This window comes from Phyllopteryx taeniolatus, chromosome 15, assembly GCF_024500385.1.
Source record: "Phyllopteryx taeniolatus isolate TA_2022b chromosome 15, UOR_Ptae_1.2, whole genome shotgun sequence".
NCBI classification, from domain to species: Eukaryota; Metazoa; Chordata; class Actinopteri; order Syngnathiformes; family Syngnathidae; genus Phyllopteryx; species Phyllopteryx taeniolatus.
In genome coordinates, this window is record NC_084516.1 from 21,714,280 (window position 1) to 21,737,033 (window position 22,754).

At 43.0% G+C, this 22,754-nt stretch overlaps 2 protein-coding genes across 4 annotated transcripts in view; one reads left to right on the top strand and one right to left on the bottom strand.

The window, feature by feature from the left end:
- Positions 1-2,868, bottom strand: part of lrsam1 (leucine rich repeat and sterile alpha motif containing 1) — a 29,232-nt gene extending 26,364 nt beyond the window's left edge. The window contains exons 1-2 of one of the 3 annotated variants that reach the window (XM_061799684.1): positions 2,562-2,861; positions 1,683-1,879 (exon numbers count right to left, since the gene is read on the bottom strand). In XM_061799684.1, coding sequence (XP_061655668.1) covers positions 1,683-1,754 — 72 coding nt within the window. In that variant the 5' untranslated portion in view covers positions 1,755-1,879; positions 2,562-2,861. Of the gene's footprint in view, positions 1-1,682; positions 1,880-2,561 lie in introns of all 3 variants that reach the window. The other 2 variants (XM_061799683.1, XM_061799681.1) reach the window with 2 other exon arrangements.
- A 757-nt stretch (positions 2,869-3,625) lies between these two features.
- Positions 3,626-13,613, top strand: lmo4a (LIM domain only 4a). Its single transcript, XM_061799685.1, has 5 exons — positions 3,626-3,825; positions 9,038-9,275; positions 10,695-10,791; positions 10,889-11,047; positions 12,602-13,613. Exons 2-5 carry the CDS (start codon positions 9,043-9,045, stop codon positions 12,608-12,610), a joined length of 498 nt encoding a protein of 165 aa, XP_061655669.1. The 5' UTR covers positions 3,626-3,825; positions 9,038-9,042; the 3' UTR covers positions 12,611-13,613.
- The last annotated feature ends 9,141 nt before the right edge of the window (positions 13,614-22,754 follow it).

The window sequence follows — 22,754 nt, forward strand, 5'->3', positions numbered from 1 at the left end:
AGTATGTTTTGCATGAATTTCAGGATTTGTTTTTAATGCAACAACACATTACATAAACATAGACCAGTCAGACACTTTAACAGTCGGAGACACTAACAAGGAAATTGTCATGTACAGTGAGGTTCAGAACTATTTTGACAATGACAATGATTTACATGCTACCGCAACTGAAGTTAAAAACATCTCCAGGGACAAAACTCATTGACTGCAAGAATTCAAACATTTATTTAATTTAATCGGAATCCAAATATGTCTGAGTCGCTGGAAATATACAGTGCCACCAGAAAGTATTCACACCCCTTCACTTTTTCCACATTTTGCTGTTACAGACGTATTCCAAAGCTGATTTGAGTATACAGGTTCCTAAGAGCACAGTGGCCTCCATAATCCTTAAAAGGAAGACCTTTGGGACGATCAGAACCCTTCCTAGAGCTGGCCGTCTGGCCAAACTGAGCAATAGGGAGAGAAGCGCCGTGGTGAGAGAGGTAAAGAACAACCCTAACATCACTGTGGCTGAGGTCCAGTGATGCAGTCAGGAGATGGGAGAAAGTTCTAGAAAGTCAACCATCACTGCAGCCCTCCACCAGTCGGGGCTTTATGGCAGAGTGGCTCGACAGAAGCCGCTCCTCAGTGCAAGACACATGAAGGAGTTTGCTAAAAAAAACACCTGAAGGACTCCAAGACGGTGAGAAATAAGATTCTCTGGTCTGATGAGACCAAGAGAGAACTTTTTGGCGGCATGTGTGGCGAAAAGCAGGCACTGCTCATCACCTGTCCAATACAGTCTCAACAGTGAAGCATGGTGGTGGCAGCATCATGCTGTGGGGGTGCTTTTCAGCTGCAGGGACAGGACGACTGGTTGCAATCGAAGGAAAGATTAAGTACAGGGATCTCGGAAGGGTCCTGGTGTTTCTAAACTTCTTCCATTTCGGAATAATCGATACCACAGTGCTTTTCGGGAACCTTCAATGATGCTGAAATTCTTTTGTATCCTTCCCCAGATTTGTGCCTTGACACAATCCGGTCTCGGAGGTCTGCAGACAATTCCTTAGACTTCATTGCTTGGTTTCTGCTCTGTTATTCACTGCCAACTATGAGACCTTATATAGCCAGGTGTGTGCCATTCCAAATGATGTTCAATCAACTGAATTTACCGCAGGTGGACTCCAAGTTGTAGAAGCATCTCAAGGAAGATCAGCGGAAATCAGATGCACCTGAGCTTAGGGTTGAGTGTCATAGCAAAGGGTGTGAATACTTACGTACCTATTATGTTTGAATGTTTACCTTTTTTTTAAAATGTACACAAATGTCAGAAAATCAGTTTTTACTTTGCCATTATGTCGATTTTTTTTTTCAAGAAAACTATACTCAAATGATCTTTAGAATAAGTCTGTAGCAGCAAAATGTGGAACGCATGACAGGGTGTGACTACTTTCTGGTGGCACTGTAGGTACATAAAGCGGCTGTAAAACGTTAAGGTCATATCTTTTTTTTTTTTTTTTTAAAGTTTTGACGTTTACGCTTCAATCACAACGTGATTGTTTTATTTCAAACCAAATGGCTGCCTTTTTTTTGTATATAAAAGGTGAAATCCAAAATGACATATTCTGAATTACAAATGATTTTGATTGTAAAATAGCCGACACATACGCTACCATCCACTCATTGACACTTTATTTTACCCGACACAGCTGATACTCAAGTCTCTTCTGGCAGTCATCGCTGGGTTTCTTCTTTCTGAAAAACAGAGGCATCTCGTATCCTGCCCGTACTGTCGTCGGCCGGGCCTACTGGGTTTCACTTCAGTCAGTCGGTCCGCTTCAACAAGAGCCACTTGCGAGGCTGGTGGACCAATGTGGAAAGCACTCGAGACAACTCCCTGTAGAGACAATATATAGGTACTTTACAGTTAAAACATGACTGACCTCAGTTGTCATGGCACAGCGTACATTGATTCTCTTCCTTGAATAGTGTTTCTATTTGCTGTAATATAAGATATGTTGTTTTTTATTTTTATTTTTTACATTTGTTCCTATAGCACTAACTTGATAATGGAAGGGTGTGTCTTAAGTGTCTACTCATTCACGCAGTTGTCGCGTTGACAAACAGCATCATTCGTGTGCTAGCTGCATAAGGAGTCCTCCTTGTGGATAAAGTAAATGAAGTGAAATAGATATATATATATAAATCATTTTCGAGGTATTTCTGGAGGGGGGAAAACAAAACAAAAAACCCGTCAAAGCTTATCCGACCTCCAGACTGCGTGTAAACGTCTTCTAAGGTCAGACCTATTCCATCCGCAATGTGGACGGCTCATTTTTCAAAGACATAAATAATTCGCACATAAACTACAGCTAACTTAGCTAACCTTGAAAGCATTTGAGGGAACGTGAGTATGTTTTGTCTCCTTACACGTGGTTACTTAGTAACCTTTAGGGTGATAACGGGAACATAGGAGTCTTGTTAGTCATGTCACCCGCTAGCATGAACCCGGCTAGCCTTGTACTATTACGAACACCGAGCCCGGAATGAACGTTGCGAACGTTCTGTTTCATACTCACAATGAGTAAGTTCCCACTCGTGATGGGTAGATGTTCCTTGCATTCAAACAGACCGTTTTCTGTGTTATCACCACACGTCAACGATCAGTTGAACACGTGACGCAAAGCACAAAAGGTGATTGACCACTTGACAATTCCTTCAACATTACTCGCCTACTTCCCCAAATGGAATAGAATTCTACAAATGGACACCATTTTCACGAGAATCCCTTCGTGAAGACCTCCCAGTCCCGTCCGTGCGAAGGATGTTGCTGTCAAAACACACGCAGCTTCTATTTCGTTCTTAGGTTTGGGTAGACCGCATCGTGGAATGGCACGTGGCTGCCCACTGCCGGCCAGGTGCTCGCTGCCGAAGGTTAGCCGACAACACGTCGGGTCCATTCGTCACTATTCGGTCCCCGTCCACTTTGTTTGTTTGTTTCCATTCCATGTGCAACTTACAGATAAACAGGGGCTTTATATATATATATATATATATTCAGTTTCTTGAAATATTTCTACAGGGGGGGGGAATATTAACAGCAGTTACTGTTATTGAGACAAAAAAAAAACGAAATAAAAACCAGTGAATGTGTTTTTTTTTCTGGAGCACGCTGCGTACTTTGTCCACTAGAGGTCCCCCTCTACTTGTACTTTAAACACAAGCAAAAAAAAAAAAAAAAAAAAAAAACATTTTAACGAATACAAGGTAGACATAAGAATATTATACCCAACAATGTATCTAAAATGTATTGTGACACAAATCAAATCCTTGGTAGAACTTCGTACATTCACACTTAAGTCATTTTTTTAACGTATGTTTGTACTTATTTATTCATCATTTACTGCAGGACTCAAACCGTGACCCTCAAGACTGTTGGCAGACAACTCCATCTTTCCACTCCGAAATTCTGTCACTGATTTTCAAGTTCTTTTGTGATTTGAACCTGTCTGAACTGGAAAAGGCTAATCAACCGCAGTAAGTCTGAGTTTGATTTCACACATTGGAGTTATTCAGCTCGCCTTGTCCAAAGGCCAAGCCACGCCCCTTCCGCGTCGGTGGGCGGGCCAGTGGCGATGACGTATTTAGCGTGGCGTGCACGCGCCGAGCCGCAGACTTGCTTCGCTGCCGAACTGCTCGTAAATAGACAAGGAGGAAAGTGAGCGGCCGACTGTCACATGGGGAGCTGCCGGACGCTTTCGGTGGACCGGAAAGCTTCGACTTCGAGCGACGGAGCGGCGACCATTTGATCCTTTTTATCCAGCGTCTCTTTCGGCCACCGGTGTAAGTTCAACAGCCGACATGTCTTCCGTGTTTTCTTCTTTTTCCACTACTTTGTGTAAACGCCAAAAGTCGGACTGCAACTATTGCCTCGACTTTGTTTTCCACGTTTTTCCTCATATAATCCCCATCTGAACCAAAATGATCAATTGACGTAATTTTATTTTCCGTGGAAAGCTCAACGCCAGAACTTTTGACAAGTGACGTGTTTAATAATTCACAATTATTTGTATTATTATTGATATTTCTTTATGTACCTTACTACTGTAAGTTAACGCCTAGACTCCGTCGTAATGGCCACCCCCCCCCCCCCCCCCCCCAAAAAAAAACAACAACAACACTCAAAAAAATAAATAAATACAGTTCCAGTCCAAGACAAACTGGTAAGATTTTTTTGTACTCAATTTTCAACTTCATACAAACTATAAATAAATAAAGATTGCAACACATGGCATTATGTCGATTTATTTCTTTATCTGTTTTTCTTTATATACAAATAGAAGGCAGCAGTAGAGTTTGTCCTTCGATACCAGTGTACATGTTCAATAGGAGTAGGAAGTAAAAAAAATAAACAAATAAATATATATATATGTATTGCATCCTACCTTAAACCTGATTACAGATTTGACTTTAATAATAGTGTAATAATGAAAGAGAAAGCCATTCATACACAATATACTCTCGGTGTTTAAAAATAACGCGTCCATGTCAGAGAATCACAACAGTCAAACTAACCTAGCAAAGGTTTATTTTGTTTATACCTGAGTTGACTTAGTGAGTGTTTTAACTTATGTTCGGTAAAAATGCAAAAAAATATATATATATATTGCAAGCAAAGTGTTCAAATGTGGTTCTATGGCAGGTGAGGGAGGGGTGCAGGGAAGACCACGTGTTTAACATCAATTTGAGTTTAAGTTGAAGGACCATTAGGCAAATTATTTGAGCAGGACTTTTAAAATCTTGCTTTAATAGAAATAGTCTGAGGAAATCAGTCTTGGTGATAACGAAAAGTAAGTCAAAATGTTCGTATTATGTGAGATGTGTACAGCTACTACTAATTGATACTAAACTACTACCGCTATTAATGATAACAATATCGGCCAAGAGTGATCGTTATTGTGTTTGTAAAGGCACAATTACTGATAATGTAAACATGCAATTTGAACATTACCACTGTGCTTATATATATATATATATAAGAAAATTAAAAACAGTACTTAAATGATGATCTAATTCAAATGTATTCCACATAAAAGTTGAATAAGAAATGTTTGGGGGGGGGGGGGGGGGGGGGGGGAGTTTTGAAAGATGAAATGCAAATGTATTTTACTAGTAAGTTAAATGCATTGAACCCAATCATTTGGGTTCGGCTCCAGCACGCCTGCGACCCGAGTGAGGAGAAGCTTTACAGAAAACGATGGATGGATGCGTTTTCAATTGCCACCCAATTCATTTGGAAAATGAATTGCAGTTATTTTGTTGTTGTTGTTGTTGTTGTTGTTGGGGCTCATTATTAAGGACGCAAGCAGCTCTCGAGGGAATGCTGCAGTGTCGCTGCTAATATACAGTTAACACAAACTGTACACACAAAAACATTCGGAAGGAACATGGAACTTCCAGGATGTAATTGCAAGTATGCGATACGCGAATGCGGTTCCATTGATGTCACTGAGCTAATTCAGTAGACCTTGTGCCAAGAGTCACACGAAGAAGAGAGAGATGTCATTTCTACTTTTTCTTGACTTTGCTTGAAAATATTGAGTGTATTTTTTTTCCGCCAGTATTTGCTGATGGTGCTAATTGTTATGTTTTGTTCTCCTTTTAGAAAATATTTTCACAAGCCGAATGGTAAAGTCGAAGCTGCCGATAATTTGCCGGTCCGAGCTCCTTCTGTGTCAGGAGTCACGATTAACTGTGATGTTTTTGTAATTATAATTTGATTCTGTTACGGCTTCTACGTTCCAGAAAACCCCCGCAATCAATCAAATGTGTGAAGTGTAGAACAATTAGTTATTGCATTATTATATACTACATTTATACATTTCTATAGCCAATGGCAATATGCGATACTGTATTGAAGTGCGGGGTTTTTTTTGGTTATTTTTTTTTCTCATTGAGATTAAAAACCTCTTTTTCAAGAAAGACCTGGCCAAAACACAATGCAGTTAGACACATACAAGGGAAGAAAAAGTACAATTTACGTCAACATTTTGGATTTAACCATCTGGGAGTCATACATACGAATCAATTGTTCAAGCAGCTCAGCTAAAACATTGACATTCTATCGAAACTGCTTGCATTTCTTTCATTAGAGATAAAAAACAAAAAAAACAAAAAAAAAACATTGAAGGATACCACTTCCTTGATCTTTCCAGGCTGAGGGTGCAGAGTACCCAAAAGCCCTTTGTCCCGATTTCTGTCGGAGCTTTAGAAACGGAGAGCGTGCAGAGGTCCTGAGCAGGCAGTGACTACTGTCCGCATTGTATGTATATTTGATTTGTCCACTCGAGGTCACCGTCTAGACACACGCGACACGAGCACGTGACATGCCTTCGTGTTCTGCTTCAGTGGCTTGAACAACAGGCCAGGTGGACATTGCTCACACTGAAGGTCCTGGTCCAACGGAGCCAGCTAATAGCATGACGGGAACCCAGAATTAATTACGCCCATTGTTTTTAATTGTCGTCATAGAAAAAAAGAGCCCGATTGAGCCGATGTGTCATTGCTGCCACATTAAAGTCATATAGAAAATGACCTCTAAAACCAAATCTGCAACGTACTGAATCTGCAGTAATGAACTGCGATATAGCAAGGGATTACTGTATTACAAAATCCATTCATCCGTTTTCTATACCACTCATTCTCATTTCTTCTGCGCATCCTTGAGATGGTTCTACGCCTTCGTTGGAGTCCAGCTGTGTTTGATTACACTGATTGGACTTGATTAGGAAAGCCACACCCCTGCCTATGTAAGACCTTACAGCTCTCACCCTTCGTAGAGCAGGCCGTCCGGCCAAACTGAGCATTTGGGGAAGAAGAGCATTGGTGAGAGAAGTCAAGAAGAACCCAAATCGGCTGTGGCTGAGCTCTAGAGAGGCAGTTGGGAGATAGGCAAAAGTTCTAGAAAGTCAACCATCACTGCAGCCCTCCACCAGTCGGGGCTTTATGGCAGAGTAGCTCAACAGAAGCCAGTGCTTGACACATGAAAGCCTACATGGAGTTTGCTAAAAAAAAAAACACTGGAAGGACTCCAAGATCGTGAGAAATAAGATTCTCTGGTCTGATGAGACCAAGATGGAAATTGTTGGCCTTAATTCTAAGCGGAATGTGTGCAGAAAAGCAGGCACTGCTCATCCCCTGTCCAATGCAGTCCCAACAGTGAAGCATGGTGTGGGGGTGTTTGTCAGCTGGAGGGACAGGACGACCGGTTGCAATCGAAGGAAAGATGAATGCGGCCAAGCACAGGGATATCCCGGACCAAAATCTTCTCCAGAGTGCTCAGGACCTAAGACTGGGCCAAAGGTTCACCTAAGCACACAGCTAAAATACCGAAGGAGTGGTTTCAGAACAACTCCGTGACTGTTCTTGAATGGCCCAGCCCGAGCCCTGACTTAAACCCAATTGAGCATCTCTTGAAAGACCTGAAAATGGCTGGCCACCAACGTTCACCATACAACCTGGAGAGGATCTGCAAGGAGGAATGGCAGAGGATCCCCAAATCCAGGTGTCAAAAGCCCCAAAAGAGTCATGGCTGTATTAGCTCAAAAGGGGGCTTCGACTAAATACTGAGCAAAGGGTCTGACTACTTATGGCGGTGTGATATTTCAGTTTTTCTTTTTTGAATAAATCTGCAAACATTTCAACTATTCATTTTTTTCCTGTCAATATGGAGTGCTGTGTGAACATTAATGAGGCAAAAAAATGAACTTAAATGATTTTAGCAAATGGCAGCAATATAAAAAAAGAATGAAAAGTGTAAGGGGGTCTGAATACTTTCCGTAACCACTGTAATAAACTGCCTAAAATTTTGGTGCATGTCCAGATAAAAATATCTGGCATACAGGATGTATTTTTCTATTTTTACTGGAGGTCAAACGGAACCATTCCCAAACCCAGAATGCAAATAAATGGTCCACATCATTTAATCTTAACCGCTTGCGTCACTTACCAAGAAAGCAGAAAGTAGCTAGCTAACCAACATTTGGGCAGAAAACAAAACAAAAATGTGTTACTCCACGCCGTTTTCAATTTTGTTCGACAACTATTTTCAGCAATGACAATTTAAAGAAAAATGCGTCCAGACTAATCGAGAGAAGGTGCATCACGCAATTGACATTGACCCAAAACACACTGCCAACACAACAAAGGGGGAAAGAAAGTGGAAGGTCTTCGACTGGCCGAGTCAATCACCGGATCTTAACCCAATAGAGCATGCAGTTTACGTCCCGAAGAGGAGACTAAAGGGAGAAACAACCAGGAACTGAACTAAAGGCCTGGAAAAGCATTTCAAATGAAGAATGTCAATGGGTTGCAGGCTTGATGCAGTGATTGCAAGTAAGGGTGATGCTACCAAATATGAAATGTCCATTTCATATGTTAAGTTCATTTAATCATGGCTGTTCCAATAGCTTTGCTCACTTCAAACAAAAGGTCCCCTGTCCTGAGCTGTTGAACACATCTAGATGCAAATACCATGAAATGAAAGCTGCAATGCCGAACCTTTGGCTCATATTCATCTTTTGATCCGGAACGCAAATGTCTCCAGTATACAACAGAAAAACAAAGGAATCGACCTTGCCGTTCCAATACTTTTGGAGGGGCCTGTGTGCGTGTCCTATTATTATTATTATTACTACTTGACTGTTTGGATAGTCTCATTTTGTTGCGGCCTTTTTAGATCTTTTGTCCACCTTGGTTTTGCCAGACGGGTTCTGTTTTAAGCGATTTCGTGATTGAACAGTGAAAATGAACCAAAAGTGGTGATTAGCCACAATGAATTCACGATTGAATGACCTTTTCACACAGGGCCATGTCAATTTGAATAGTTGTTGTTTATTCCTCTTAATAAATGAAATCACCCCTTTCAAAAGAGCATTTTAAGTTCACTTGGGTTATATCGGTCTGATATTTGCATTAGTTTGATGATCTTAAACATTCGAGGGTTAACTTGAAGATTTCTCATTCAGCGCCGTGACTTTCTCCTGTCCGTCTTTAGTTGTGATGGTGAACAGCAGGATGGAGGTGCCCACAGCGGCCTCGGCGGGGGGGGCGGCAGGTCGGTCGTGCGCGGGATGCGGAGGTCGAATCGCAGACCGCTTCCTCCTCTTCTCGATGGAGCGGTACTGGCACACGCGCTGCCTCAAGTGCTCCTGCTGCCATGCTCAGCTGGGCGAGTACAGCAGCACCTGCTACACCAAAGGAGGCATGATCCTCTGCAAGAACGACTACATCAGGTCTGCGCGGCTCGCGCTCCGCGGAACGTGATTTGCGTCGGCATCCGTGCATGTTGCATTCTTACTTGACTGACCGACTGTGACGACATTGATGCATTTGAACAATGGTTGTTTATCCTGTATGTGGTCTGGAACTGGCTGGCAATCGGTCAAGGGCGTGCCCCGCCTCTCGCCCAGAGTCAGGTGGGATCGGCTCCAGCACGCCTGCGACCCGAGTGAGGAGAAGCTTTACAGAAAACGATGGATGGATGCGTTTTCAATTGCCACCCTTTGTACGTCACAAATGCATGGAAATCCGATCCGGTAGTTTTGCAAGACTTGTGCCGTTATCGTCTTTTGCATTAAACCGACAAACCTTAAAGCATGTCAAAGACTCATCTACATATTTTGGATAAAACAATGGAAACATTTGGATTTGGATTTGGATTTGGATGGAAGGGGACCTTGAAATTCGCTGATCCCCCATTATGCGCAATACCAACTTGTCATGGAAAGTTTGATTTGACCTTGTTAAAAGATTTGCAACTCGAATTGGACTTGAACCGCAGTGACTCGTAACTTAACTTGGACTTGAACCCATTGACTTGAAAAGATTTGCTACTTCAACCAATACTTGCTAGGTTTCTCTTAATTACAAGTGTCAGTTCAACTCATTGGTTTACTGTAGGAATACATGATCCTTGTCAACATAATGTTAGCTTCTGCAAGATGATACATTATGTTGAGGTGTCCCATGCCCTTATTGCTAATGTGTAGTTCATTCTTATTATCTTTCAACAGTTCAAATCGTATTTTCCCGACCATAAGGCGCACTTAAAAGTCTTTAAATTTTCTCCCAAATGGGCGGGGCGCCTTATGATGCTCCTCATTTGTGAGGAGCCGCACGGCAACGAGACTGACTCCAACCTGGCGTGTTTGATGGAGAACTTGCCCCAGCTGTTCATTTTGGATGCAGAACATGAGGACTTTGATACTAAAATACTAAAAGAGTAGCTCACGTATTTTTGGGACGTAGGAACTAATTTCATTTGGGTGCAATAGATAAACACCGCTAGGAAGGAATGCAGTTTATATCAACAGACAAGAAGTTCAGGAATCAAAACAAGGGGGCACCGTTGAGTTTGGTGTTCCAAGCCCGTTCCAGTCAATCGGCAAACTGCATAGACGTCAACCTTTTGACTTGTGCATAAAACAGTCGAAAAAAAAGATTGTTGACAGAATGGGACCCTTTTAACTATCATACGAATATAAAAACAAGTAACCGTTTTGTACTGCAAACAACTCTGAGCAGTAACATTGGTGTTAATGCTAAGTGAGAGGTGCCCGAGCGGGTCAATTAAGCATTATTATTCTCCATCTTCTTAGCCATGCAACCTGCTGTAGCTTTTGATGGTTGTTGTCTTTGTGCTTTCCCCGCAGGCTGTTTGGACACAGCGGCGCTTGCAGTGCTTGTGGGCATTCTATCCCTGCTAGTGAGATGGTGATGCGGGCACAAGGAAATGTTTACCACCTGAAGGTGGGCGTGATTTACGCAACCCGTCTCGTCGACGTTTATAACGCTGCGTCATCCGGCTGCGATCGTTGCAAATCATAATGAGTCTTTCATGTGTCAGTGTTTCATCTGCGCAACCTGTCGGAACCGCCTGGTCCCGGGCGATCGCTTTCATTACGTCAACGGAACGATCTTCTGCGAACGTGATCGGCCAGGAGGCGGACTGCTCGGCGGACACCCAGCTCAAATGCAAGCCAACAGTATGATGTCCGACCAAAAGGTGAGAAGCAGAAATCATCATTCACCTCCCTCAGCCGTCTGCCTTGCACAACAACAGCCTCCGTTAAACTGAGGGCTGCTATTGAATCTAGTTGTCGATGAGAAACATTTACCATTCTCATTGAGTTTTTTTTTTTTCTCCTTTTCATCCAGAAAAAAATATATATACGAATTCTATAAGGGAATTTCAATGTAAAAAGTCACAAAATGTCGAAATAAATGCTTTTGAATTCAACAGCGATGACATCTAAGGTCAAATCAAAATCCATTCCAGGACACTGGTCGACCTCTGATCGGTTATACATTGGAAACACATTTTCACTTAGGAAGTCAGGTCATCGGAAGTTGTCCCGCGGTCTTACTATCGTCACTTGTACGAGACATTTGTTTTTGCAAGCCACCGAGTGAGAAGCAAATAAACTAACGAACATGCATTTGTTCAAATGGCCCAAAATGTAAATCCGTTAAATATGTTTGAAGATAAGTGCATGAAACATGTGCAAAGTAGAGAGAGACAAATACTGTATATAAAGAGAACAATATAATACTGAATCGTTGAGATGTGGCTAAAAACTCTGCTTGTGATGCATCGTGGCCGACAAGTCCGTCCGCCCCGCCGTCGACGAACGGCCCGCGGAAACCGAGAGACAGAATTCTTTTCTACGGCCCGTGAAAGCGAGCTGCGTGTCGTTCCTCTCCTTGCGCTGCTTGCGGGCAGAGGAGCAGCGAATCCGCAGTAGAAGTAATTGACTGACAGCTGGAGGCGGTGTTTGGAGAGCACTCATTGACACGCCCACAGCGTCTGGAAGCTCAATGTCTCAATTATTGACCATTTTGCAGCCTGATTTGACATACCTTGCCATTTTTTTTTTTTTTTTTTGATTTTTTTGTCCATTCAATCGTTGTCCTACATGTTAACATTTTTCGTTCCATTCGTTACTCTTTTTGTTGCCGTCTAGGTTTGCTTTCGTTTTCAAAATTCACCGGTTTCAGGACCTAAACCGCTTAGTGATTTATAGACCAGTAGCAGAACTTTAAAATCTATTGTAAAGCTGACTGGAAGCCAGCGTCAAGACTTTAGAATTGGAGTAATAAGCTCTGACCTCTTTTTGTTCTGGGCAGAACCCGAGCTGCAGCATTCTGAATGAGCTGCAGCTGTTTAATGCTCTTTTTTTGGGGGGAGTCCAGTCAGAAGACCATTACAATAGTCAAGCCTAGTTGAGTTAAAAGCACGGATGAGCTTCTCCTGGTCTGCTTGGCACATGCCAAAACCAAAACCAATTATCTCAGTTTTGTTGTGGTTTAATTGAAGAACATTTTGCTGTGGTGGGGGAAATGCGAATCGTAATAGTTGTAGAAATAATAACGACGACAACAACAGTTTTATTATTGGCAATAATACAAACAATAATAATAATAATTTAGATCAGTCACGTTTACTCTGGTTGAGATCTTCAAATTGGCTTAATGATCCAAATGTTTTTTTTTTTCTGGCACTCTTTGTATATTTCTTCCTGACGAGTATGTAGTAACCTTCTATTTCCATTATTTCCAGGTCTGCTGAGAAAAACGGGATGAGCGTCTTCTCCCTCGGCCCTTCTTCACCTCCCTCGCCTCGTAAACCAGCTCGTCTCGCTTTCCGTGATGAAAGAAGGCTGAGTTGAGAGTGACTTGCTTTACTTGACGGAGGAGGACGCCGAGGAAGGTCGGACCACCGGACCGCCGTCTTGGAATGAACTGTGGCAACAGTGCGCTGAAGATCAGGCATGGCTGAAGGGAAGGAATCAGACATTGACATTTTACAGGTAACGCTGAGGACGTTGCTGAAAGTGAAATCAACTCCTACAAAATGCACGACACTGTTTTCCAACACAGGTGGCAACACGAGCAATAAAAAAAAAAAAACAATTCTGTTTTCTGCGTTGGTCAAGTATTCATCTTAACTACAGAAGGGAAAGTGGTGGTTCTGTTTTTCATCTTGGTATTCATAGAACGAGCTTCAAAGCATTTTATATCTTTTTTTTGTATATTGTACGTATCTATGTATATTCAAGTTGGCTTTTTTTGTCTGTATTTCATTTCTTTTGGACGCACAACAACACATCCTTTACATCCGGTACATTTTCCAAGCAAAGAGTTTTTGCAACCATACTTTATCGCCCATGTGGGAATGATGACTTGGATAGTACAAGTCATCAGCGGAATATGTTGAAGTAAAATATTGTGTGTGTGAAACAGAATTTAGGCTTTTAAAGAATTGGCTTCCGCAGTGAAATTGCTCATCGGGCCACGGACGTTCCATTTTGTTCCAGTGATCCGATGTTGTACTTTATTGGTATTCACCGGTGCGGTGGGCGGTTGAGTATGTAGCCCACCCCTGGCCCAAGGTCAGGTGGGATAGGCTCCAGCTAAAATGGATGGTACGATACTTTCGAATGAATTGCCATAGAATTTGAATATGAATTCGGCCAATTGGAAAGCGGATAGCCTTCTTGGCATCCTCGCAGTCCAAGAACTGTATGTTAAAGCTGGTTTGCTTGTAATAAAATGACTTTTGTTCACTTTCATTCACATCTGATTGGAGTTTATTTTACTCAATAAAAACCCCATTTTGTAGATGTTCCACGTGCAGGAATGGATCAGCTCATCGGAGTGCAGCACTTTTGTTTCGATTTTTTTTTTTTTTTTTTGTCTGAAAGCGCTGGGCTTGTTCTGTCAACAGAGCAACAACCAATACAAAGCTGGATGAGACACCTGTCGGATCATGTCTCATGAAAAAAAGAAATGCGGGGATTCAAGTTGAATCGCTAATCGAATCATCAGAGGCGTTCAGTATGTTTGTGAGACTAGTTTGCGGTTTTCTAAAACACACTGCATTATACCATTTTCTGAGCCGCTTCTCCTCAATAAGGTCGCGGGCGTGCTGGAGCCTGTCCCAGCAGTCATCGGGCAGGAGTTGGGGTGCACCCTGGGACCACAAAATAGTTCTAATTTGTGCACAAAATACTTATTGGCGGGTTTGTTAACTTTCCGATGAACAACGAAGCAAATGGCGCGCACCTTTGCTAGAAACTGCAACTCCTGGTGTCCTTAAGGCAAGTGTCTTTTCTTATTCTGGTTTCCTGCAATGCTATGCTCAGGTGTCGCAAACTGTTGCCCCATGTGCCCCCCCCCCCCCTTTTAACTTTGAGCATCTGCCCCTCCAAATGTCTCTGCATGGTGGCAACATTTTCACTATCCCCAATTCTAAACGCAAAAGCGTCCGTTTGAATATTGCCAAGCATCACTTTCTTACAGAAACAGTGGCGGTTAAGTGAGCGGAACATTTGTGTAAATCTAATCATGATTGACTTTGAAGAGATGTTCTAACCCGTGTGTACAGTATTTGTGCAGCGTAAGACAACAACAATCAGTAACTTTGTGGAATGGATCCGTTATGATGAGTCATTCCGAAAGGCATTTGAAGCGATGAAGGAGGTTTGGTCGATATATTATCCAATCAGAGTACTTTGAATAATTAAACTGATCAACTTAATTCGCTTAATTAAGTTGATTTGACTACGGATCACTGCCATATGGTGCAGGGAAACAAAAAAAGAGAGGGGAACTAATTAAAAGTCAAATAATGAGGATTTTAATTAAGCGGTTCACCAGAGATGCAGAGTGGTAATTAGAAAGTCCTGTTGTGCTGGCAACATTCTACCCCTCTCTGTTTTCATATCAGCACGGGCTCCGTCCATCTCATTCAATCTGAAAATGAATTTGTAACATTGAAGGTTGCTCTTATCATTTCCATCCAGAAAATACATATCTGATCAATATGCAAATGTCACTAACTGCAAATGTGGCCAAGGTAGGAATCATTTGAGACTTTGTCTCATCCACTTAGTAGAACACGTCTAATGTAATGGGTTAAGGATCTGCATTAATGCGGTGCCTTTTTTACGACGAGACGGCAGACACTCGTTCACTCGTTTAACATTGCTGCTTCATTCACTCTTACACTGTACTTGCCATGGAAAGAAGGCCAACGGATGGCTCGGCATCCGGTACGAATGTGTGTCTCGCCGAGCATGCTTAAGCCCGGAAACACACATAAAGAAAGCCATTTTAGATTTTGAGCCCGATTTCCCCCCTCCTGACCAAAGTCAGCAAAGGGTGTCTGTCTTTAAAGATGATCCTATTGCGTGGGATGTCCTTTAGCCATCAATTTTCTAAACCATTCATCCTACAGGGCGTGCAGGAGCCTTTGTCAGAGTAGAAGCGGGGTCAACGCTAGACTGGTCATCAAACAATTGCAGAGCACATGTGGGACAGGTGGAAAAAAAAAAAGAGTGCGAAAGTTGAGGAATGCTCATCAGACACGTGTTTGTTCACCACATCCCACAGGTGAACAGGCTCATCGGGAACAGGCGGGCGCCGTGATTGGCTAGAAAAGGAGCTTCCCTCAATTGCTCAGCTTTGTGAGAAAGTGCGTGAGAAAATAGTCAAACAGTTTAAGGACTATGTTCCTCAACGTAAAATGGAGAAATGACTGCATGCAAGCGACATGGCCGAAAACCAACTTTGAATGCCCGTGACCTTCGATCCCACAGGTGGCACTGCATCAAAAACCGACATCAATGTGTAAAGGATATCACCGAATGGGCTCAGGAACACTTCAGAAAACCAATGTCAGTGAATACAGTTCGGCGCTACATCCGGAAGTGCAACTTGAAACTCTACTATGCAAAGCAAAAGCCATTTATCAACAACACCCAGAAAAGCCGCCGGCTTAGATGGGCCCGAGCTCATCTAAGATGGACTGACGCAAAGTGGAAAAGTGTTCTGTGGTCCGACGAGTCCACATTTCAAATTGTTTTGGGAAATTGTGGACGTCGTGTCCTCGGGAGCAAAGAGGAAAAGAAACATCCGGACTGTTATGGACGCAAAGTTCAAAAGTGTGATGGTACGGGGCTGTGTTAGTGCCAATGGCATGGGTAACTTACACATCTGTGAAGGCACCATTCATGCTGAAAGGTACATACAGGTTTTGGATAAACAGATGCTGCCATCCAAGCAACGTCTTTTTCACAGACGACCCTGCTTATTTCAGCAAGACGATGCCAAACCACCTTCTGCAAAGAGTGCGGGTACTAGACTGGCCTGCCTGCAGTCCAGACCTGTCTCCCATTGAAAATGCGTGGCGCATTATGCAGCGTAAAATACGACAACGCAGACCCCGGACTGTTGAACGGCTGAAGCTGTACATCAAGCAAGAATGGGAGAGAATTCCACCTACGAAGCTTTAGCAATTAGCGTCCTCAGTTCCCAAACGTTTATTGAATGTTGTTCAAAGAAAAGGTGATGTAACACAGCGGTCAACACGACCCTGTCCCAGTTTTTTTGAAACGTGTTGCAGCCGTAAAATTCCAAGTTCATGATTATTTGCTAAAAACAATCCAGTTTATCAGTTTGAACATGAAATATCTTGTCTTTGTAGTGTTTTCAATTAAATATAGGTTGAACATGATTTGCAAATCATTGTATTCTGTTTTTATTGATGTTTAACACAACGTCCCAACTTCATTGGAATTGGGCTTGTACACACAACACTCCATATTGACAGAAAAAAAACGGAATTGTTGAAATTCTTGCTGATTTATTACAAAAGAAAAACTGAAATATCACACAGCCATAAGTATTCAGACCCTTGGCTGTGACACTCCTATATTTAGCTCAGGTGCTGTCCGTTTCTTCTGATCGTCCTTGAGATGGTTCTATACCTTCATTGGAGTCCAGCTGTGTTTGATTATACTGATTGGAGTTGATTAGGAAAGCCACACACCTGTCTATAGGAGACCTTACAGCTCACAGTGCATGTCAGAGCAAAGGAGAATCATGAGGTCAAAGGAACTGCCTGAAGAGCTCAGAGACAGTATTGTGGCAAGGCACAGATCTGACCAAGGTTACAAAAATAATTCTGCTGCACTTTAGGTTCCTAAGAGCACAGTGGCCTCCACAATCCTGAAATGGAAGACGTTTGGGACGACCAGAACCCTTCCTAGAGCTGGCCCTCCGGCCAAACTGAGCAATCGGGGGAGAAGCGCCTTGGTGAGAGAGGTCAAGAAGAACCCAAAGATCACTCTGGCTGAGCTCCAGAGATGAAGTCGGGAGATGGGAGAAAGTTCTAGAAAGTCAACCATCACTGCAGCCCTCCACCAGTCGGGGCTTTATGGCAGAGTAGCTCGACAGAAGCCGCTCCTCAGTGCAAGATACACGAAAGCCCGCAAGGAGTTTGCTAAAAAAACACCTGAAGGACTCCATGATGGTGAGAAATGAGATTCTGTGGTCTGATGAGACCAAGATAGAAATTGTTGGCCTTAATTGTAAGTGGCATGTGTGGAGAAAAGCAGGCACTGCTCATCACCTGTCCAATACAGTCCCAACAGGGAAGCATGGTGGTGGCAGCATCATGCTGTGGGGGTGTTTTTCAGCTACAGGGACAGGACGACCGGTTGCAATGGAAGGAAAGATGAATGCGGCCAAGCACAGGGATATCCTGGACCAAAATCTTCTCCAGAGTGCTCAGGACCTCAGACTGGGCCGAAGGTTCACCTTCAAACAAGACAATGACCCGAAGCACACAGCTAAAATAACGAAGGAGTCGCTTCAGAACAACGCCGTGACTGTTCTTGAATGTCCCGGCCAGAGCCCTGACTTCAACCCAATTGAGCATCTCTGGAGAGACCTGAAAATGGCTGCCCACCAACATTCACCATTTAACCTGACAGAACTGGAGAGGATCTGCGAGGAGGAATGGCAGAGGATCCCCAAATCCAGGTGTGACAAACGCATCATTCCCAAAAAGACTCCTGGCTGTATTAGCTCCAAAGGGGGCTTCGACTAAATACTGAGCAAAGGGTCTGAATAATTACGGCTGTGTGATAGTTCAGTTTTTCTTTTTTAATAATCTGCAAAAATGTCAACAATTCCGTTTTTTTCTGTCAATATGGAGTGCTGTGTGTACATTCATGTGAACAAAAATGAACTTCAATGATTTTAGCAAATGGCTGCAATATAAAAAAAGAGTGAAAGATTTAAGGGGGTCTGAATACTTTCCGTACCCACTGTATATGCAACTGATCCACACCATTTTTCTCATTTTTTAAATTGTGTTTTTATCATTATCTCACTGTTAGTGTCTGGAAAAAAAATTAAATGTACACTTTAAATTCTCTCATAGTGACAGTGAATTGTGAAGCCGCGTGGTTCCCAGCATGCATTGCGCTCCGTGAGCATTGTGCTGTACTGTCAATTTATATTAAAATACCAAATTCACAGCTACATAGTGCTATTTCACCATTTCATGGTGTGGCAGATGTGAAATTATATTTTAATGTAGTCGTCGTAATTTACTGTGAAATATTTACAGTAGAATTACTGTGAGAGTAATGCGACAAGTAGCCGGAAACTTACTGTAAATTTACAACCCAAAACGTTCGTGTAGTTACGTACTGATTAATGCGAGGGTTGCTAGTTTGATACACAGCTCGGAAATGACTGAAATGCTGAATACCAAATTATGGTGAATTACTTAATTCATGAGGATATTAATCGACGTGAAGATACCGATCACGTTAATGTTCTCTCGCGGTATTTATTAACGGTGATTTAACCTGGTAGGAAACAAATAAATATCAGCATGCAACACTAACTCGAGTCGAGAGGAAGAAGAGAACAATGGGCACAAATACAGCCGCATCAACAACAGTTTCCATTTTCTCATGATTATTTCCGCAACATTTCTAGAAAATCACGATGTCCCGTATTTCATTCTCTTTGGGACTTGAGTGTGACATCATGTCCGACATGAGGCAGAGGGGAGGTGTCCCCAGGACCCACTAGGAGTACGGGCTTTCATTAGCACTCTCTAATTAGGAACAGATGCAATTTGCAGCACAGCAGCCACTCAGTCACAGATACACACTCAGGCCCTGTTTCACCTCGCGCAAACTCACTAACAGACTTATTGGGATGCAGTCCCTGTCTGGATTATTTGGCGCCCAGGAATGAAATACAAATAATTGTATTTGAAGCTAAAAAAAAAAAAAAAAACAAGGAATAAGGTCTGCAGTGCATTCATGTAAATCGGGACAAATTAGGTTCAAATGCTGACATTAGGTTGATCCTCTCAAATTCAAAATAACCAAACTCACGTATTAAATTTGGACTATTATAGTATAGTATAGTGTAGTGGTACATTCACCTTCTTTTCCCTTCGGCTTGTCCCTTTAGGGGTCGCCACAGCGCGTCATCCTTTTCCATGTGAGCCTATCTCCTGCATCCTCCTCTCCAACACCGACTGCCCTCACGACATCCATCAACCTTCTCTTTGGTCTTCGTCTAAGCTCTCTTGCCTGGCAGCTCCATCCTCATCATCCTCCTACCAATATACTCATAATTTCTCTTCTGGACGTGTCCGAACCATCGAAGTCTGCTCTCTCGAACTTTGTCTCCACAACATCCAACCTCGGCTGTCCCTCTGATGAGCTCATTTCTAATTTGATCCAAGCTGGTCACTCCGAGAGCCAACCTCAACATCTTCATGTGCTCTGCTTCCTGTCGTCTCTTCAGTGCCACTGTCTCTCATCCGTGCATCATGGCCGGCCTCACCACTGTTTCGTAAACTTTGCCCTTCATCCTAGCAGAGACTCTTCTGTCACATAACACACCTGACACACCTGACACCTTCCCCCACCCTCGTGGTCTCTTCTCCCTGTAGCCTCACTCTTCCCCCAGCACCCCTCTCATTCGTGCACATCTATCCCGTCTTACTTCGGCTAATCTTCATTCTTCTCCTTTCCACCTGCTCCCTGCTTTCACTGCAGATCCCAATGTCATCTGCGAACATCATGGTCCACGGGGATTCCAGTCTAACCTCATCTGTCAGCCTGTCCATCACCACTGCAAACGGGAAGGGGCTCAGGGCTGATCCCTGATGCAGTCCCACGTCCACCTTCAATTCCTCTGTCACACCTACAGCACAGCTCACCGCTGTTCTGCTGCCCTCATACCTACTTCAGACTTCCGCCCAGAGTACCACAGTTCCTCTCTGGGTACTCTGTCACACGCTTTCTCTAGATCCACGAAGACACAAGGTGCCTTTCTAACTTCCCCCTTACTAATCATTGCTACTTCCTGGTCCGCCACACTTTCCTCTTCTCCTCTCCCTTCTCTCACGTTCCTCATTCATCCATCCCTCAGAGTGTTCTTTCCCTCCATCCAGCGCACTACTGGCATCGGTCAACACATTTCCATCTCGATCCTATTCTACATCCTTTTTTGTTACTCCATCACAGAGTAGCCTACCAGAATGATGATGACCACAGAACCGCTAATGGAAGGTACTGCAGCGTGACCATGTAGTAAATTCCCAATTATTTTTCATTCTTTTTTTTTGAACGGACTTTGCTCCCTCCTTGTTCCATCTGTCATTTTCTCCCACCATTACACTACTTCGCAACAAAGTAAGTCTTTTGTGAGCTGCCTTCTTCTGAAAACGTGTCCCTGAGGAAGCCATTTCGAATGTTGCTACACTTTGAGGTAATAGAGGCCCGATGCACTGATTCTACGAGTGCTGTCTTTATGGGAGCTCGTGTTCTCTCGCTTTTTTGTTTTTTTAGTCTCCGGGCTCAACAAGTTGCCACTCTCCTGGCTTCTGCCCCGAGTTATTATTGCAGCAAAAGCAGTAGATGAGCAGTGGTTCATTTGCACAAGGCAGGACTACCGCTTCAACACGGGCGAATTTCAGCAAGGCAAAAAGCGAAGGGCACCACACGCTCACGTCACGTGTACGCAAAACATCATCTTTAGGCAGCATTTGTTCGTGCTGAGGCAAATGTTTATCTTCATTCGGTTTGCTTATGAGCGTAGTTACACCGCAAATAGAATTGCTGTTGTTTCACCTTCCTGTTTTAACCAGATCCAAGGACGTAGTATCCATTTACGAATAAAATGATCCAACGCGGACGATCCAGAGAGACACGATTCACATTTGCAAAGGATAAAGCGAGCATCTGTTGCGCAATTAAGCCTCTTCGTTGGATGTGGGATAATGCACTTTAATTGAAGTTAATATGATTGTCATCTGCGGGAAATCGCTTGGGAGCATTAAAAGCTATTGAAGCATTTTAAGAGGAAACAGAAGGTTGACCAGATGAGTTTTTCCATCATCGGAAGAGCATTCAAATTTGATCATGTTTCTCGTGTCTTTGCTGATCATCAGGGTGTGAAATATGAATCATATTCTGTTTATGTCTCCCTATTCCGCTTGTCATTTTCTGGGGCTACCTTCAGCAAAAACTGAAAGAAAGCATTTTCTGTAATTGCCAATGAGTCTTTCACATCTCTGTGGAGGAATTTATGCCCACTTTTCCTTGCAGAATTGATTGTCTCTGAGCATGAACTTTTCGCCCCAAAACCTTCATTTTGTTATTTTGAAAGCCATTCAGAAGTTGACTCGCGAATGTATTTTGAAGCGTTGTCCTGCTGCAAAACCCAGGTGCGGGTCAGCCTGAGGTCACGAACTGATGGCTGAACATTCTCCTTCAGGATTTTCTGTCAATGAGCAGAATTCACGGTTCCGTCCATCACAGCACGTCGTACAGGTCCTGAAGGAGCAAAGCACCCCCAGACATCACACTACTGTACCACCGCCATGTTTGACATTTCTTTTCTGAAATGTCAAATGTAACAAGACACACACCTTCCAAAAAGTTCAACTTCTGTCTCGTCAGTCCATAGAATATCCTCCCAATAGTCTTGGGAATCATTCAGATCTGGTTGTTGTTGTTGTTGTTGTTTTGCAAAAGTAAGACACGCCTTCGTGTTCTTTTGGGTCAGCCTTGGAACGCTCACACAAAATGTGCTACCAAAATGTCAACTGAAACGCTGAATTGCCGAGTTGTCATCAGAGGATGATGCCGCTAGTCTCGAAAGTTGTTATCAGTGAATGGTAAACATTTGTTGTTGTGATTCGTTTCCCAGTGGGATGTGCATTTGGTACCTGGGCCTTCAGTGGGGACTTAAGCATCTCTTAATACCGACCGCCGCCATCTGCAGCTGCAATTATAGAAACCATTAACGGGATACCGAAATGCAATATAACAGCACGGAAATATGCCCGCGTCCATCATCTGTACAGTTCCCAATCAATATTTGGCAAATAACATGAGAAAAACATGAACTTGCTCGAGCCGACCAATATGAGAACAGAACATTTGTTTGACTTGTTGCTTGAGGATCTTTTTTTTTTTTTTTTGGGGGGGGGGGGGGGGGGGGGAATGTTCAAACGGATCTCTAAATCCCGGCTCAAATCGAAAAATGCGGAAACTAAAAGGGCAGTTGTCCCATTGGCAGAGGCAGCCGGCCACCAAGAGAGCACTCTTGACTGGCTTGGTTGATAGAGATCTGCACTGACATTTTCCTCTCCTTTTTATTTGAAAGAGCTCTGGTCTGACATTACGGTTAAGCATTTCAAAGGCCCAGTGAAATTGCTCTTTTTTTTTTGTTCTTTTTTTTTATATCAACTGTGGCCACCTCTCTTGGGAAAAATCGAATCAAATAAGACGTGCCAAGTTGTTTCGAAGAACCAACATTTTCCAACAAAGCCGGGAAAATGCAGTCATACGGGAGCACAATGAGCAAAAAGCACACGCCGAGATGAA